This window comes from Phoxinus phoxinus, assembly GCF_949152265.1.
Source record: "Phoxinus phoxinus genome assembly, chromosome: 13".
Classification (NCBI taxonomy): Eukaryota; Metazoa; Chordata; class Actinopteri; order Cypriniformes; family Leuciscidae; genus Phoxinus; species Phoxinus phoxinus.
Window position 1 is genome coordinate 14,420,566 of NC_136888.1, and position 19,008 is coordinate 14,439,573.

The 19,008-nt window shown below is 36.9% G+C and overlaps 2 protein-coding genes across 4 annotated transcripts in view; one reads left to right on the plus strand and one right to left on the minus strand.

Moving 5' to 3' along the window:
• The window catches only part of nid2a (nidogen 2a (osteonidogen)), a gene marked incomplete at its 3' end in the record, with an annotated part of 39,676 nt that extends 31,462 nt beyond the window's left edge, over positions 1-8,214 (minus strand). The window contains exons 1-4 of one of the 3 annotated variants that reach the window (XM_079632745.1): positions 7,899-8,214; positions 6,592-6,894; positions 1,405-1,646; positions 253-734 (exon numbers count right to left, since the gene is read on the minus strand). In XM_079632745.1, coding sequence (XP_079488871.1) covers positions 253-734; positions 1,405-1,646; positions 6,592-6,894; positions 7,899-8,102 — 1,231 coding nt within the window. In that variant the 5' untranslated portion in view covers positions 8,103-8,214. The remainder of the gene's footprint in view (positions 1-252; positions 735-1,404; positions 1,647-6,591; positions 6,895-7,898) is intronic. The other 2 variants (XM_079632743.1, XM_079632744.1) reach the window with 2 other exon arrangements.
• A 3,316-nt stretch (positions 8,215-11,530) lies between these two features.
• ptger2a (prostaglandin E receptor 2a (subtype EP2)) lies at positions 11,531-17,760 on the plus strand. The gene is made up of 2 exons (XM_079632746.1): positions 11,531-12,686; positions 15,495-17,760. Exons 1-2 carry the CDS (start codon positions 11,880-11,882, stop codon positions 15,786-15,788), a joined length of 1,101 nt encoding a protein of 366 aa, XP_079488872.1. The 5' UTR covers positions 11,531-11,879; the 3' UTR covers positions 15,789-17,760.
• The last annotated feature ends 1,248 nt before the right edge of the window (positions 17,761-19,008 follow it).

Here is a 19,008-nt window from a genome sequence, read left to right on the forward strand (position 1 = left end):
CTTGTTTCCATATAAATTCTAAGTGTCTAAGTTATCAATGCTTTTCATTGGAATTACAAGTGTTACATGACATTTCCTCATATGGGGTCCGTTCATTAGGTTGCATTCGGAGATCGACTACTTTCGACAAAATTCCAGGAAAGGATTGGTCAGTAACATGTTTAGGGCGGGGCTTAGTGAAGGTTAAATTAGCAAAGGTTCCATCTGTATATATCAGTAATTGGTTATGGATCACAATCATTAAACTCTCACCTCCAGAGTCAAAGTTCACTTTCTCCTCAACACTGAACACTTGGCCACCAGAGGGGTGAGGTGGGACGTCCTTCACACGGTTGGGGTACACCTGCAGAATTGCGTGCTTTGGTAATGGCCGCTGGGGCTGGGTCACATCCTCCGGGGGGAGATTACGGGGATCCGGATGAGGGAATTCGCCTGGATCTGACACTGAGGGCTGAAGTGGAGATTGACCAAGAGGTTCCTCCTGGTTGAGACGCTCCAGTAGGGAGGAGTCCTCTGGCTCAAGGAACTCTGTTGTGGTGGGATCCTGGAAGTCTGGATCGATGGAGTACTCATCCTCGTCTGGATCTGTGTAGTCTTCATCAGGAAACACAGCGTCCAGGACTGGGGGAGCTTTGGTTAAAACAGCCTCCTGCTGTGCAGGAACCACATTCTGGAAGGAATTTCTGTTTCCAACGTGGAAAAGCCAAACTCCAGGCTCTCCTATGTTTCCCTTTCTGAGGAGAATTATAATATTAAATGAAAATATTATCATTTTTATCATGGCAATTTATCAAGTAAAAAATAATCAAACTAAGATTTTTTTTTTGTATTAATGCTTTTATTGTACTATATTAATATAATATAATAAAATAATAATAATAAATGGATTTCAAAGAATCCTTTAATGTTTGTTCTGCTTTACCTGTTTTAAAATTTGGGGAGATATACACCGTTCAAAAGTTTGGGGTCTGTATGTATTTTTTTAATGAAATTAATAATTTTATTTAGCAAGGATGCATTAAATTGATCAAAAATGACTAAAATATTAAGCAGAACTACTGCTTTCAACACTGAAAATAATAATATATATTGACTGGAGTAACAGCAGCTGAAAATTCTGCTTTTCCATCACAGGAATAAATAACATTTTAAAAATTAAAATAGAAAACAGTTATTTAATCATATTTTACAATGATGCTGTTTTTACTGTGTTTTTGATTACATAAAGGCAGGTGAGCATAAGAGACCTCTTTCAAAAACACAAAAAATAATATTACCAACCCAAAACTTTCTATAAATAAATGTTATTTATGAACACTAATTAATAACAGTTTGTTTTATTTTCAAATAATTTTCTGTATTAATTCTAAAAGAAAAAGTAATTTTATTTTATGGTAAGCTTACTGGTAAAGGTTCTTGACGGACTGCTCGTTGCTGGTGACGCTGTAGTAAGGCCCCTCTGTCCGAGAAAAGAAGAAGTAGGACAGCTCTCCTCTGGTAAAGCCCACACGTGCTGGAAGCTCGATTTCGACATTGTACGATTCTTTGGGCCGTGTCCCAAAAAACTGCAGGCCATCCTCAGGGTATAGAAAGAGCGCATAAGTATCCTTCTCATTGTACGCGAGCACCACTTGGAACGTGTTTATCTAAAAGAAAGAAGAGATGGCCATTACTCAGGGCTCCAGAATTCTTTGCAGCACTTTAGAAGGTAATAAAAAAGACTTTCAAAACATATCACCTGTAAATATTCCATTATGTACTGTAAATCTATCTAACATGTTTAACTTAAGAGCTTCTTTTTCCTTACTTTTGGACAAAGTGATCTCAAAGAGATTTGCTTTCTGTGTACATCAATTGGTTCTGGAAATCTCAACCATCTAGAACTTCAGCCGTAACCCAAATATGGTGTTTCTAACAGCTTCACTGATTTTACAAGCCAAGTGACCCACCAAATGCGTGTACTTTTTATAAATTTTAGTACTTCATCTTATACTTATTTTATTTCAGTTAGTTGACAAAACAACATTTCACATTTCTCTCTCATTTTATTCCAGCTTTAGTTCAATTAACAGTTTTTAATAGTTCACTGCCCAACTAGCCTCTCAATTGTGACTGCAACACTTACATGTAAGAATCAACATCAAAGGCAGTTTGCAATCCATTTTACATTCATAATGTAAAATAATTCCAAAAGAGCCTTAATATACAATTATTGGTGCATGAGTAACATTAGTTATATTTTCATCAAAGATTGTGAAAGCGAGTATTTTTCTTCTGAATAACTTGCAAAGATGAGCTGTTCCCAATAACGTAAGGAATGTGTATTATGAAAATATACTGGATCTATTTTTGTAAGAGGTGGTATCTCTTACATCACAAGATGTAAAATAAGTCTCTGATGTCCCCAGAGTGTGTATGCTAAGTTTAAGCTCAAAATACCCCACAGATATATTTATACAGCATGTTAAAATTGTCACTTTTTGAGGGTGAACAAAAAAACGCACGGTTTTGTGTCTGTTCCTTTAAATGCAAATGAGCTGATGCTCCCGACACACTCTTTTCCTTTTACCTCACACCCACATGCACTGAAAATTTCAAAAACTTTTAGCCTTTTATGTTCAAACCGGAGTCAGACAATGATGGAGAGACTCAAGAAGAAGTGACATGTAGAAGCAACAGGACATTTCTGTATGGTTAGTTGATGAATTTATGTAGCTTATGTGTAGTTATCTTCTAGTCATTGATTAGCATATTCTGTCTTGATAATCTATAAATCATGTTCAGGGGGCAGGTTTTATGCAAATTCTAGGGTTGGTGATGTCACTAACCCGGGAGGAATGTCGTGTAGTCCATACCAGCCGTAAAACAAACAAAAAAAATCCATACCAGCCGTTTGTTGTAGTTCTTAACAAGCAATTTCTTTAAAAGCAAATATCTCCCTTTGCCTTGAACTTTGAGCATTGTAACTTTGCAGATGTTGTTTATGCTCAAACAGCAACATTACACAATAGCTAAAGTTAAAAAAAGTTAAATCATAATCAACCACCCCTTTAAGCAAGACATCCTAATGATATTCAACCCAGATATTAAGATGCCCTTCCCCCTTTCCAGCCTCTCACGTACGTACACACACACAGAGGTTGTGTGTGAAATTCCTCTCCTCTGTTTAGTAATCCAAGCTGTCCCCGAGTAGAGCTATCACCTCCACAAAACAACCCCCAATTCCAGAGAGACAATGCTGCATCTGGCTTTCAGAGAGCCTCGGGCTGCTTCATTCCCCAGCATGCATCCCTCCTCGATCCCCTCACCCAGCCCTGCAGCCTTCAGCTTCAAACTCCTAATTGCAGGACCACACTGCCTCTGAGCAGTGCAGAAACACCCATAAACAAGATCGTTTAAAGATGTTATGGTGCGAAAAAGATATTAGACCCCCACAATGTAGGGGTTTATGAGCTTGAGATGCACTACATCAATATTATCAATACAGTAATCATCATCACCATCATAACATCAATACCATTACAGTATTTTTCTTCATTAAGTCTTATATATATAGTGACTATAGTCAAGTCACCTTTATGTATATAGCGCTTTTTACAATTTACACTTACAATGATTGTTATTTGTTATATTGTATACTGTATTTCTTTTTTTTGTCATTATTTGTTGTTATTTGTATAAATTCCAACATTTGTGGAGTTGAGGAGCTCAGGTCCTTCTGCACTGACTGACATCTGGAGAGGGCACAGGACTAGATATAGTGGTTTAAATCCCAAAGGAAAACAAGATATCATCCCGAGATTTCCACCATGTAGTCCCCCTGAGCTTCAGCAAACTGCAGAGAGACCGAGCGGAAGCGTAGTAAATCAACTCAAGGATGTGCTTTCTTCAAACAAGCCCTATGGCCTACAGCTATTCAATTGCAATCCAGTCAAATTTAGTAAGCAAACATTGCTTAAGATAGTAAACAGTTCTAAAAGCATGCAAGCTTTCAGTCAGGAAAGATGACTGCAGTTTGACTTTCCACCCAGTATCTCTGCAGTGACAGATGAATCTGGGCCAAAATACCAGAGTTTGATTGGATGCACTGCATTTTATGTTAAAAAATACAATTCTAAATATGCTTAGTTCATTTATTATTTGCATTTAGCATTGTTTTTTTTTTCTGCTGAACAGAACCCAGTGGAACTCCTGGGGATATTCACTCTGAGGATATGAATATGAATATGAACATGGCCTCGTGCAACCTCAACAAGAGAAGAAATGCTGCTTCCGGAACCAATGAATAACAAATGCTAGTATTTTATGAGCAGAACAGCTGTTTCTGCTCAGCAGTCTGGACAAGAGAAACAAACATTCTAGTGACTAGAGGCTTAAAGAAGGACCCGCTCATTAATGGCCATTTGAATAAAACACTGAAAACACTCAGAATTCAGTTCCCTTTCACCCCTAAAATCACTTCACTTACACATCAGGAGATTGACCAACAACTTTTACATATGGTCTGAATGTGAGAGATACATTTAGGATATGACCAGTCTACTGAGAAATTCACCAATAAATAATATAAAACTGGATTTTGTGTGTGTAATTGTGGTTCAGCAGAAACATTACTGTGTAAAAGTTTGGGGTTGGTAAGATTTCATGTTTTTGAAAGAAATCTTCTATGCTCACCACGGCTGCATTTATTTGATAAAACAATAATATTGTGAAATGTTATTACAATAAATAAAAAGTTTTCTATTTTAATATATTTTAAAATATCATTTATTAATGTGATGCAACGCTGAATTTTCAGCATCATCGCTCCAGTCTTCAGTGTGACATGATCCTTCAGAAATTATTCTAATATGCTGATTTGCTTCTGAAGAAAAAAAGTAAAACCCGTGATTTTGTCAAGATTCTTTGATGAATAGAAAGTTCAAAAGAACTTTTGTAACTTTATAAATATTTTTGCTGTCACTTTTGATCAATTTAATGTGTCCTTGCTGAATAAAAGTATTAATTTCTTTAAAAAAAAAACTTTAATAGTATAGTGTACACTTGATGATTTACTTTAAATGGATCAGAGATGTTTTAATGGACAATAGGGAAAACCAATGCTAAATGCAAATAATAAACACAACTTACCATTTTGTGTATAGTTGGCATAGCAAAAAAAAAAAAAGGCTTACCAATTGTTTTTTTTAATTAATGTTATAATATTGATACAAATAATCTATTTTATTATATTAATACATATTCTCAGATTTTATTATACGTTACAATATTTTATTAAGTTAACGGATTATTAAATCTATACATTTCCATGTGTGAATTTAATTGCATTTTTGTTTGCTTTTGTACAATAAACTATTCTGGTACTCTGCTTGATGTCTAATGTAAAATTTGACCCTAGAAGCAAAGCCAGCTGGGAACCACTGCAAACTTAAAGCTGCACTGTGTCATTTTTTAAGTTGATTCTTAGCAAAAAACATTTTGTTCTTTCAAAATTATATGTGCTCATTAATGTATAATTACTTCTACGAACTAAGTAAATATTCTCGTAAGCGTAGAATCTGCCATTTATAATACATACGAGTGAGTCGCTCGAATGGCGGAAGCCATGTTGCGCCTCCATCTTGAAAATACATTAGCCAAAGAGGGACATACCTGAAAATACAAGCTTAGCCTTTCGCGTTTTTACACTCAGTGGCACCGTGACGAATGCGAGTGGGAGATTACTCGCGACTGCCGACAGATTTTAAATAATACGGCCACCATAAGAGTGAAAACGCCCTCGGAATGGGAGGGGTTAGAAAGTATTACCTTACTTTCTAGCCTATTCAGTTGGTAGTCATATACAATTTCACCGCTAGATGGGAGTAATTCCTAGCCTGGTTCTACCAGACTCTCGTACATTTCATTTGTACAGAGAGTCAGGCCTCTCTCCATTGACAAGCGTTGACTTCCTTGAAGGCGGGTCCTCTGTTGAAGTTTAAAACTATTGGATCTGCCTGGAGTCACTCTGGATCTGCCATAACCAATCACTAACGTTTGATCGTGACGTATAACGACTCAAACTAGCGCACGACCTCAACGTCATCGTTCTCAGCCACTCCCTCTGTTCGCTGATTGGACAGGTAAAAAATTGACTGGAGAAAACCCAAGAATACACCACAATCCCAGACGTAGTTCTGAAGGAAAATGAAAATTGAGCAGAACTACGTAGGAGGGCGGAGCCAGGCTAAGAAATTCCTACACAGTGTAGCTTTAATAAGCCCGTCAGACCCCCTGAGAAACAATGTGGCTCTGACAATCTAAAACCTTCCAAGTCATTACTCAGCATTTCTGTGGTATGCGAGGTGTTGATAAGACCTAATCACTGAAGCGACGGGGACAATTAGGAGCAATTCAATCCCACCAATTGTTCCAGTGAATTGCAGGTAAAATGAAAGGCTGAAGGGCTCTGGGATAGATTAGCGGGTCCTGAGAGACGCTATTGTGTGCGCAGCCCCCCCTCTAGGCCTGAGATTAGGACAGATGACCAGCTTTGATAACCTCTGCCTAAAAGGAGCTCAGGTGAAGCACCACTTTAAGCAGGTCTCTTACCCGATTGGATGGGCCGGAGCTGCGGGTGAGCTCCTCATACGCTGAGACGTTCTCCCAGGTGGCGATGAAGGCATGGGTAGGGGTGAACGTGGCGTCTGGAAAGCCTCTCCTGACATCCGCTTCCGCCCGCTTCAGCACGGTAGGAGACTCCGTCTGCCGGTAGAAGATGGATCCTTTTCCTTTGCTGGTGTCAATGTCAGCCAGGAAGGGGGCGATGACAGGGAAGTCGGTGGGGAAGCCGTCATCCACGTACTGCTTCTCCATGGGAAGATCCTGGGTTGAGATGATTCCATTGGTGGCCACCTGGAACGAGACATTTAAAGACACAAAACAAAATGAAAACTGAACATGATGATCTTATTCTGGGGTCATGTTCTTCTTATTATAATTTTTGGAGTAAAATCATACAGTGATATGGTCATTTTGAACCACTTTGGATTTAAATTTAAAAATTACTATAAAATGGTAAAGTTTTCAATAAAACAAAACTTTTGTTACAGTTTATTTGGTAACACTTTATTTTACAGTGTCCGTGTTACATGTTACATGTACTGTACTTACCATAGTAATAACAGCAAATGATGTACAATTACAAATAACTAACCCTAAACCAAACCATAACTGTAACTCTATAGTAAGTACATGTTAATTAATATTTACTCAGTACTTAAATATATAATTACACTGTAACAATGACACCTTAAAATAAAGTGTTAACCCTTTATTTTAAGGTGACGTAGTTACATTGTAATTACTCAAGTAAGTACTGAGTAATATTAATTAACTTACTATAGAGTTATGGTTAGGGTTTGGTTTAGGGTTAGGGTTAATTATGCATAATTTGCTGTTATTACTATAGTAAGTAGTACATGTAGTAACGTGTAATTAAGTCACCTTAAAATAAAGTGTTACCAAAGCTTTTAAAAACATTTAGTTCTGAAAACATTTTTTTTTAAACTGAGAAGAAATTACAAACATTATTGTGATAAGTACAGATAGAAATAAAAATGTCATGTAACATAATGATAAAATTGTTTTACAGTCTACAGGCCAGGGACATGCTCATCTCAAAATAACAACAAATCTTTTTAATATTACAGCATAATCATTTTTATTATTATTTTTAGATTTTTGGAAATCTTAGACTTTGCTTAATCAAAATCAAAGCCTGATCTATTGATATGTATATATTATAGCCTATAGGCTACTTGTTACAGTACGAGATACGCTAATTCTTTAGGCAAGACAACAACAACAACAACAACAACAACAACACATTATCATACGTTTGATGTAACGTTACTCACATATAAGATATTGAACGACGCCTCATAGAAGTACATGGGTTTGGTTAGCGTGATCACTTCAGAAGTCTCATCGTCCCCCTCTTGCAGAGTTACATCGCCGTAAAACATCCCATATGGATAGATGTCATGTCTGTGGACAGCTGTGACATGGTGAACTGTCCAGAAAAGTTGTAAAAAGAACAGCGTTGTTTTGCCCCACGTCATTTTAAAGAACAGCTAGTACACATGCGGCACACTCAGATTGAATGAGTTTGAGTGCGCGCTGATGATGATGTTGGGCATGAAGGTGGGAAGTTAGTGATCCAGGCGACAGGCACTCCACGGGACGGGAGGGATTGTGGGAGGTCACGCGGACGTTGATTGGCTAACGGGTGACACTCGGGACACCGTCTGCATTTCATTACATTTACAAGAAAAGAGACTGGGGAAAGGTAAAATTTATTAGAAATATTTTTTTTAATGTATGGTCTTCTTAAATAATTATTTCTATTATATTATAAAATATAATAATATTAGCATTAAAAAATAATAATAACTATATCTAAATGTTAATGCATTATATAACTTTTTTATTTTCTAGTGAAATTATATAATAATATATTTTATTATGTTAAATATCCAGCTTTTTCATAACCTCTCATGTGTTTGTTCCCCTCTTTTACCTACGCTTTTACCTGAGAGTTTAATGATAATTGCATTAAGACTGCTTTAATCCAATTATTCAATCTGAAAGAGTCTTTAATCAACTTAAGGAGTGTATATCAATAACAAATGGATGAGTGTCACTAATCTAATCACGGCTGAGGCTCATCAAAGACTGCAGTATGACAGTGACGTTCTGTTACTATCATGTTTGTATTTGCATTGTGAATAATACACAATACATACTTTCTGTCATTTCCGTATATTGCACATATTGTGTAAAAAAATTTTTTATTTATGTGTGACAACAGTGCTGTATTTGTATTTAAAATGTTCTTGTATTGTGCTTGTGCTGTTCATTCATCTTGAGAACTGATCATGTCTTCTTTGTTTTTGATGCCATCTAGTGGCCATTCCTATTGAAATACTAGACACTATTGGAGAGTGGGGACACATCAAAGCTGGAAATGGGACAAAAAATAAGAAATAGTAATTTTGCAGGACTATGGCACAAACCATAATGTCTAGAACAAGATCATGTTTTTGATTTGTGCCGTGGCTTGAACTTTTTTCTTGTCTCGTAGTAACAACTTCGTCTGTAAACAAAATGTGTTTACAACGCATGAAAATGAAATGTAACTGAATGACTTTTTGCTGCTTAGAGAAATGATCACTCATTGACTGTAGCACAGGTCAGAGTTTTGTAAGTCACAACAAAGTTAAATTAAACCATGCAATGTTGATTACGGTCTTATATTTGTTTTATCTGTGTCTTCAAACCAATAAAAAGGTTTGCATTTAGTTCTGATCGTATACAAGGACACAAACTTGATTATCTATTAATAGATCTTTAGTGTCCAACAGGGCAAAAGGCCCCTCAGGGTGAATGGCCACAGCATTTTCCTAAACACCTGTTTGTTTTCTAAATACTGAGAACCCGTCCTGTTCCATGTGTCATTGCAAGAACTGACAAAAGATTTGAGGTCAAATTTGAATTTGATTTGATACACTAGGATGAGGAATTTTTTTTTTTTTTTTTTTTTTTTTGATGAACAGCAAAAGAACAGCCTCTATTTGAAATAGAAATCTTTAGTAACATTATAAATGTCTTTACTTTTCACTTTTGATACGTTTAATTCGTCCTTGCTGAATAAAAGTATTGTTATCTTTATTTTAAAAAATCGTTTATTTTAGTAACCATACATTTTTTTAGCCTTACCTTATATATTAGCCTGTAGAGGGCGCCAAATGAAAACAAAAACACTAAACCTAACGCTGAATTGGCTTGTAAGTTGTAACCTGTAAACATGTTAAACGATTTTAGATTTTTGTGTTGCAAATAAACTTGTGTTATCACACCTCAACAACGCAAATTAATTTATTATTGGTTTTACATTAGCCTACTTTGGCTCATTTATTCATCCTACAACAATCATAAATTGCACAATAAGGTTTCCTTTAGGCCTCTATTATTTTAGTGACGTGTGTCTTTTGTCTGCTTAACGTTGGCTAAGTGAAATTTGATCGTCTCCTGATGTACGTGAGATGTTCCCCGTTTTCACTGGATCTGATCCAGACGTTTCAAGTTTCAGGACAGTGTGCTTTGTTCATAACTGTGTTTGGTTTGTCAACACGAGCATAACCCGAGCTATTTGTACTGTAACACATGCAGTGTGTGGGCAACAACAAGCATTATGATGGCCAGACATGAGAAGAGCTCTGCGAATCCAAACATCATTGCCTAACACAAATTCAAGATCCACATTTAAGGTAAAAAAAGAAAGAAAAAGAAAAGGGTTACACTTTAATTTAAGGGGCCTTTGTTACAGTGTAATTAGTAGGCTAGTAGATTAATTAACTACATGCACATAATTGGGGTTAGGGTTAGTAGCATGTAACTATAGCCTATGCATAATTGACTGTTAATACTGTAGTAATAACTACATGTAAAATGTGTAACAGAGACACTGCAAAATAAAGTGTTACCAAAAAAGTGTTTTGTTTCTTGGATATATGCCTACAGCTAATAATATGAACAAAACATTTTAAAACACAGCAGTATACATACAATTGTAATGGGAAATGTGTAAATGTTGTTTTATTACAACATAAAACATAAAATTAAGAAAAAAAATACCAGGAAGCCCTAAAGTAAAAAGAGTACAAAAATTCCTTCTGGCAAGACAATTAAACACGTAGCAGCACGTTGAGTGAGCTCAGGTCTGTACAGCCCAACCTTAAAGCCACGGAAGGTTCTGTAACATCTCTCAGCATTTATAAACATTTGGTTATCTTCTAGAGAAAGTAGATTTAATTATCTGAAAATAAAGAAAAGAGATTATTGTTGGAAAAGAAGCCAATTGAACTGTTTCTGGGTCCAACGATTAATGTTTCGGGGCGTTTTCAAAAGGTTTTAAACAGGTCGATTCTAGAATAAGATCCAACGAGCACTTAGCAATTTGGAGGACAAATGTATTTATTTGTTTGTTTTATTTCATTTATTGTCGTACATCTTTAACAAATCTGTCAAATTTATACACCAGTTATTTTAAGGACCCTTCTTGTCATCTAGTCTTTGGTGGTATGATGTTTCGTTGTAATTTCAAGGATAGCCATTATTTAATCAGTGGTAATTTTGACAATCATTCTTTCCTAAAGGCACATTTAGTAGCTTTAATCGATTGTAACCCTTAACAAGAGACTCTTTCAAGGCCATTTAAAAAAAAATCTAGAATAGCTATTTGTTTATTATTATTTGTAAAAATACAGCACAGGGCTCTTTGGGACCCAAAACTGTCAGGAAGTAGAGTCTCAACGGCACATGAGGTTTTAAGGAAGCTTGAATTTCTCAGTCCTGTGTCTGGACCAGTGTGTGTGTGTGTGTGTGTGTGTGTGTGTGTGTGTGTGTGTGTGTGTGTGTGTGTGTGTGTGTGTGTGTGTGTGTGTGTTGAGGGTGGAGTCAAGAAAGTGACGTTGTTTCACCAGTCAACAGCTCACTCAGCAGAGGAACTCATGGCTCACACTACATTCTCCCACCACTGCCTCTTTGCCTTCGAGAGCATGGGGCAGACAAAGAGGCGAGTCTGTCTGACTCCAGAGGCATTGAAATACGGCTATGGTTCTGCAATGTGGTGCACACCATGCTTAGATTGATGAACTCCATGCTTTTACCATGCTTTAAGCGCTTGAGATTCTAAATTGAATGCGGTTTTTCTGAAGTAAAGTTGGGGTCCTCTCAAACATGCCAACCTGAACTAATTCAAGGAAGCTTTTCACTTGAAGAACTTTGAGGTTCCAAGAAGATCTACAAGAGGAGAGTCTGGTATATCCACTGCAGGAATGGACAAAGAGAACAATACCTGTCGTGACAGTCTGAGCGTGGAGGAGAACGGGGGCCCGGCCATCAGCGCGATGATGTTCGCAGCTGGAGTGCTCGGGAACCTGGTTGCGCTGGTTCTCCTGGAGTTCCGCAGGAGGAAAGAGAGGAACCGGCAGCGGCAATCTCTGTTCCATTTGTTGGTGACCACGTTGGTCATTACGGATCTAATGGGCACCTGCTTGATCAGTCCCCTAGTGCAGATTGCATACTTAACTAATACCACACTAGTTGGGATGACCGAGTCTTCTGCGGTGTGTCAATATTTTGGATTCGCAATGACTTTCTTCAGTCTGGCGACACATTCCATCCTCCTCGCCATGGCACTGGAGAGGTGCATCTCCATCGGGTACCCGTACCACTATGGGAGGCACGTCACCAAGCGCTGTGGATACATCACCATCCCTTGCATTTATCTAGTCTGCTTTCTATTCTGCTTGATGCCGTTTGCAGGCTTCGGGGAATACGTGCAATACTGTCCAGGGACGTGGTGTTTTATTGCCATGGATCCAGAGAAGCCCGAGGACCAGGCTTATGCCAACGTTTATGCCACCGTGTTGCTGCTTATTGTTGTAGTTATAGTGGCATGCAACTGTTTTGTAGTTTATCATCTGGTGTTGATGTACCGGAGGCGCAAAATGAACCGAGGATCGGTGCACACCCGGAGTAAAAGAGACAGGAGGCACTTCTCATGGGCAGAGGAGATGGAACATCTCATTCTTCTGATCTTCATGACAGTCATATTCGTCATTTGTTCCATGCCATTAATGGTAAGACTTACAGTATCTTATTAGGGTGAAGGAAAGTGATTTGTTGTAAATTCTCTAAAATATTTCTTAAAAAGTCCTTCAGGCATCAATAAACTACTTTATAAAGAGAAGAAAAATTAAACACATGTTATTTTTAAAATATATGATGTAAAAAAGAGGGTAAAACAGATTTAAAAAAATAAAATAATAATATTAATATTAATGAAATTGGAAACCTTCTTACTTATCCCTAGAGATTCATATTAACAACAATATCAGAAGTTTCAAAAGAGACAAGATGAATAAGAAACTATATTAATAGATATAAAAATATGGTATAATATAATATAATATAACTGCAAACGGTCTTGCTTATGTACTACAGAGACATTCATTTGGAGATAAATTACACTATCATGATTTTTTTTTTTTTTTTTTGAAGTTGAAGAAGTATTTTTTTTCTTGTCTTCATTTATAATGTAGCTGTCATTTATATTCAATGTTTCTTTCACTCGATTTGAGGTTATAGAAAAGATACATTATCACTTAACTGTCTTTTGCAGATTAAGTCTGGTTAGATTTGGACAAAGTAATTTAAAAGCAAACAACATGGTTTCATGGACGGATGCTTCCATATTATAGTTCAGGTTACTGGGCATGGGGATGTTATGGTTTCTAAGTAACCACATATTTTCTTGCTGATTTATTGACCGAAAGGAATGGTTAGAAAAATGGAAAAGGTTTTGACCTGTCTTGGAGAAGCTGGTATTGCCACGGAAACATAAGTGCATGAAAGCATTTAGTATTTCTAGTAGAAGGACGGCTTACTGAGATCTTGATCAAACCCAAGATCATGTTATGGAGCTACTTTCAAAATCATCTCACCTCCATCAGAGCTTTTGTACCGACAATAATATAACTGACAGTATGATATTTAGATAGCTGGAGCTTATTTTTTCTTGGAGTGTATTATTCATTCTTGTGAAAAGCGAATCCAGCTCTTCAGTCACCTGGAACAATGCTAATTATTTAAAAACTATATTAACAGTGGGTGAAATGACATTAAAGTATTACAGTTTAGTATTTGTGGCTCCTTCTGCAAACATATTGCTGATTCACTGGTTTGAATTGAGTTTATTAAGGACAACTGAATTTCAGCATAAATTACAAGTAATATAATTTGAGATCCCAGCAACCCGACTAAATTTGTGGGATGGGCGACTAGGTAAATGTAATGATGGGCTCCTGTCTGGGGAATGATCATGCATAACCAGAACCATTAGATTTCATAACAACAAGGAATCTTTTACTTGATCCATAGAAATGTTTAGTAAAAACATGATTTTTAAATGTATATTTGCACTGATAAACTTGTGGATCTTTTCAAACCATTAGTCACCACCAAATACGCAATTTTGAAATGATTGGAGGTGTAAACCTCCATTGGTTTACACTTGTCGGGGAAAATAACATATATGAATGGCATGGTTTCTGCATATTAAAATGGGATAGATAGAAAGAAAGTATTTTAACATACAAAGAGATGACCCACTTTATTTTAAGACTCCAGTTTGATGAAATGCAGTGCATGAGAATTTCGTAATAGCCTACTTTCATCATACTTCATGGTCTGTGAAAAAATAATTCTCAAGACCAAACAATCCTTTTAGGAAAAATATAACTTCTATGTGTATCATTGCTTTTGTGTGTGATAAAGGAAAAACAAAACAAAGGCTTATGTAACAATACAAACTATGAGCAGAGGTAAGCAAACATAGGAAAATAATTTTTTCTATTTTGCTCTGTTTAGGAGATCAAATTGTGAAATGAAGTTTTTACAGTGATCTTGTGAGTCATTGATGGGAACTCCAGGATGAAGACATAGAGAGGGGATTATATTTTTACATAACTGCTATGGGTGACAGAAAGAGCAAAGTTTTGACACTGTGCCTTGCATATGTTTATATTTTTGAGTTGTTTTATGCACAAAATCTTACAAGACCTTCTGTGTTTGCTGAAATCCCAGTCAAAGCAAAAGCTCCTTACATATGAATCAATGGGGAAAATGACTGATAAGCCTCTTGCCTTTTAAATTCCTATCTGTAATTTTAGAGTAATAACATGTTAACGTGGACGCTGATGAAAGTAAAGCTATTTAAGCGCATTATCTTGTGCGTGAGATGAAACACATCCACGTCGTCGTCATTAATATTGATCAACGAGCTGGTGTCTTATAAGCTTGTCAACAATGATAATGGTTTCTCCGGATTAGATATAATTTGTGGGATGTGGAAAAGTAACATGAATTATTAAAACCATAAAATGCTAAATTATACTTTGGACCAGACAGTGTACAGTGGCTCCGCATATCTCACCACAATGCTTTCATTACAACTATTGCTAGCAGCTGACACACTACATGCTAAATTTACATGGTGATATGTAACCAACTGTGATTAATTATGAATACATTGAGTCTATTTTTTTATTAGATAGATAGATAGATAGATAGATAGATAGATAGATAGATAGATAGATGATAGATAGATAGATAGATAGATAGATAGATAGATAGATAGATAGATAGATAGATAGATAGATAGATAGATAGATAGATAGATAGATAGATAGATAGATAGATTGATTGATATTGATAGATTCTTGGTTCTTGACATTTGATACAGTATTTTTGAAAATAGATATGCATCTTCATGCTTGGTTTCTTTGGTAAGTCTCACAGTGTTGTGCTCGTAATAAATAATTGTTTCCTGACATCATCATCTGTGGTTAATGTTCAGTAACATCTCTGCATTACCTTCTTCTCTCTAGATCCGTGTGTACATCAACTCCATATTCAACCCTGAAAAAAGCCAGACTGATCTAATAGCTCTGCGGTTCCTCTCGGTCAACTCCATCATTGACCCGTGGGTGTTCATCATCCTCAGCCCCTCGGTTCTGCGCTTCCTCTGGGGGGCGCTGTGTAAGACCACCTTAATGCCCTCCAGGAACTCCTTGTTCAAAACGTCCATTTCCAAGAATCCAGCAGGCCAAATCGAGCTGTACCAACCCAGCTCCACCTGTGTGGAGACCACACACCTCAACAAGTCTGTTCAGATGATCTGAAGTGATGAGGACAATGGCGATGGACTGGATGATTCCATCTAAAAATCTGTATGATTTGGAAGGCAAGGCTCATCGAGGTTTAAAGTTCTTTGATAGTATTTCAAAATTCCAGGATCGTTGACAACTTAAACAAATTGAGGAAAACCGTTGCCTTAAAATTATTAAGTGAATAAACTTCACGTGTACTTGAAAAAATTAAGTTATGTGAACTTGACAATTCCACATAACTGATCTATCTATCTATCTATCTATCTATCTATCTATCTATCTATCTATCTATCTATCTATCTATCTATCTATCTATCTATCTATCCATCCATCCATCCATCCATCCATCCATCCATCCATCCATCCATCCATCCATCCATCCATCCATCCATCCTTAACTGATTTGTCATGCCATTCCAATGACGATCTAGCCTGGGAAAACCCAGACCACTCTCAGTTGTAACTGAGTTAGGGTCTGGCAAAGCTCCATAGACAATTAATTTCCACAGGTATGACGTATGCAGAGCGACGGAGAAACATCTCGAGACTCTCAGCAATTCTCTGTTCGTGTTAATTTGAAATCGCTTGAAACAGACGCGATAGCTGATTCGAACGAGTGATGTTGTGATGTTCCACGGCGGCATCCATCTTTGTAATGTACAAAATCTGCATCACCGTCTCTGCTCTGTCGTCATCGCGTAAAGCCCGCCCCAACGTTTCTGATTGGTGCCGCGATTTCGACGGATTGGAAATGGGTTTCAATGGGCTCTTTCCCAGACCCACTTGCAGAGCAAATCTAAATTTGCCGGAAGTGGTCTGGATTTTCCCAGGCTAATGACGATCTGGTTTGTTTGTTGATCTAAAAAGAGATTCAGAAACTGAGTGAGATAACGCCAAATGTGAGGTCAAAGGGATACGTTATGTTCCCTCAACCACTAATCGTTTTGAGACCAGGAGCCCTGTTAACTGCAATCACCTGAAGAACTTGAAAAATATTTAAGGCATGTTCAGTGGGAGTTCAATCATGGAGGATTTTTACAGTTTTGCCGGGGATATTCTGTGATTGGACTGTTTGAAAACAGAGAAACTGTCATTCCATGCCATTACTCATCCAAAACAGGCTTGTGCATTCCAGCTTAAAGGGAAAAACGTCACGTTCTCCTACGCAGTCTGTCACTTTGGACACGTTTGTTGTCAAGTGACTTATATGACGTAGTTTGCATTTCAAGTATTTCAGTTCTTCAAATGTTACATATGAAAGCTGTCTTGTATTTATAATCTCAACATATTTATTGTGCTTTAATTTATGTTACGGTAATACAACTACAAGTCAATGACATATATGTGTCTTCATGTGTATCGGCTGACATGAATCAGTCATTTCTTTCATGTGAGAGATTCCGATTGTACATAATTGTACATAATTATAGTATATGTATATACTGTAAGCATGACAACATGCGTGGTGCCGTTCAGTAGCTACAGACCTGTACTTTGTGTCAAGATACTTGTTTTTCTGTGCCTTTGAAGGTCTTGAATGTACTTGTGAAATAATGTGTTATCTACGTATGCATGTAATTTATGTTGAAGTGTTGTGAAATTGTCAGTTAAATGTAACATATTCTAAGCAAGTCATAGCTATATTGAGATGCACTTCAAAACATAGCAAATCAATAAGAGACTGATAAGATAAGAGATGCATTTTTGAATTTGAATGTAAGGAAGTATCTGTCATTTTCAACAAGAAAAGTATGTCAAGACAAAATCTTGTTGTGTGTAGTTGAAAAAGCCTTTACGCTTGAAGGTTTAAAGGCCGTATGGACAGAGAAAACAATGTTTTAATTCCAACTCGTGAATAAAAAGGGAGACCATTTTTCAATCATGAATTTTTGCCCAAACCTGCTCAGGACTCATGTCTCTTTACAAAGAAATAAATAAAGCATGCATACTTTCCCTGAGGCCATAAATAAGTATGCGAACACTCAAAAACGTGTCGAGCGCATTGCTTGCACATGGTCATGTTGTACATATTTAATGTTCTTGCATTACAGTGCTGTGATAAACCATGTGACTCAAGGGGGGGATAGCCTTGCCATGTGTTTTATTCCAAGTAGTTCCTCGGCATGTTTAACAAACTTTAACTAACTTGCTTAGCACAAACTGCTGCTCTGCCATGACAGTAACTGGCCTGAACTGACTATAGAAAGAAAAAAACATTGCAATGATTTATTTCTGAATGCAATTATGCGTGAAAATATGTGAAGCTAAAGTTTGCGTTTTAAGCCTTGGGCTGCCTATAGAGAACTCTCTGACAGACAGGAATGTCTTACGTGTTTGAAGGTGTGAAAGGAGCCATGCCAGTTTGAAATCAACATTTTCAGATGCCTGCGTCACGTTCTGCTCGCATAATGCTGAGTTTCCTAAACCAGGGGTTGCAAACACTTGTCGGTTTGTGAGGGAACTGCAGGAAGTGAAAAACTAACAATTAATTAAATCATGAAAATGTAAACAATTTTTTAATAAAAATAATGAAAAAACTTACTATTTTATTTGTTTGCCTGCATGTCAAGTGACCATTTACCAATAACTGAGAACATGCAAATGTACTGTTTAATTATTGAAATATTAACTTCTCAAATCTCAAGGTGTATTCAAGTAAATATTTGAGGTCAAAGGGGTTCAGCTGACAAAAAAAAGTTTGGGAATCTCTGGCATCATAGGGGCTCAAGCAACCATGGAAAAATGCCAGATATTCTCCAATCAAAAAATCTATTGAAATTCAGGAGCCTCTCTGATTGGTGGATAGCACATCTTGTCCCGGAGGGTGGTAATGCACACACAGGTCTACTTTTACCATATAGCGGTAGGACATGACAACCTGACATAAAAGCTTTCTGCTTTTTGCACTTTGATAAATGGCTTTTTAAGTAATTCAATGCAAAATGATCATATCAGCTAGTGAGTGACTCACAACAGCACTGTTTATGTTTGGTTGGTTCACGAATTGTACGCAAATTCTTTGCAAGACACGAATATCTTTTGTGTAATGAATTCATCAAGTGCACCATCGCATGGAGATAAAGATTGTACTCTTTGAAAGAAAAAAAAAACTAACACCAAGTATTGATAACAAGTATTGAGTGATTTCATGTTAAAATATTTTAAGGGACATTTGTTGCGTATCAGTGTGAGCATCCACCAGCAGAAACATAAATCTGTGCCAGGCATAACG

What these genes read in the sequence shown, in the direction of transcription:
- ptger2a (XM_079632746.1), top strand. Translation starts at nt 11,880, where the DNA reads ATGGACAAAGAGAACAATACCTGTCGTGACAGTCTGAGCGTGGAGGAG. An exon ending in TTTGTTCCATGCCATTAATG is followed by an intron (nt 12,687 to 15,494) that starts GTAAGACTTACA and finishes TCTTCTCTCTAG; the next exon opens with ATCCGTGTGTACATCAACTC.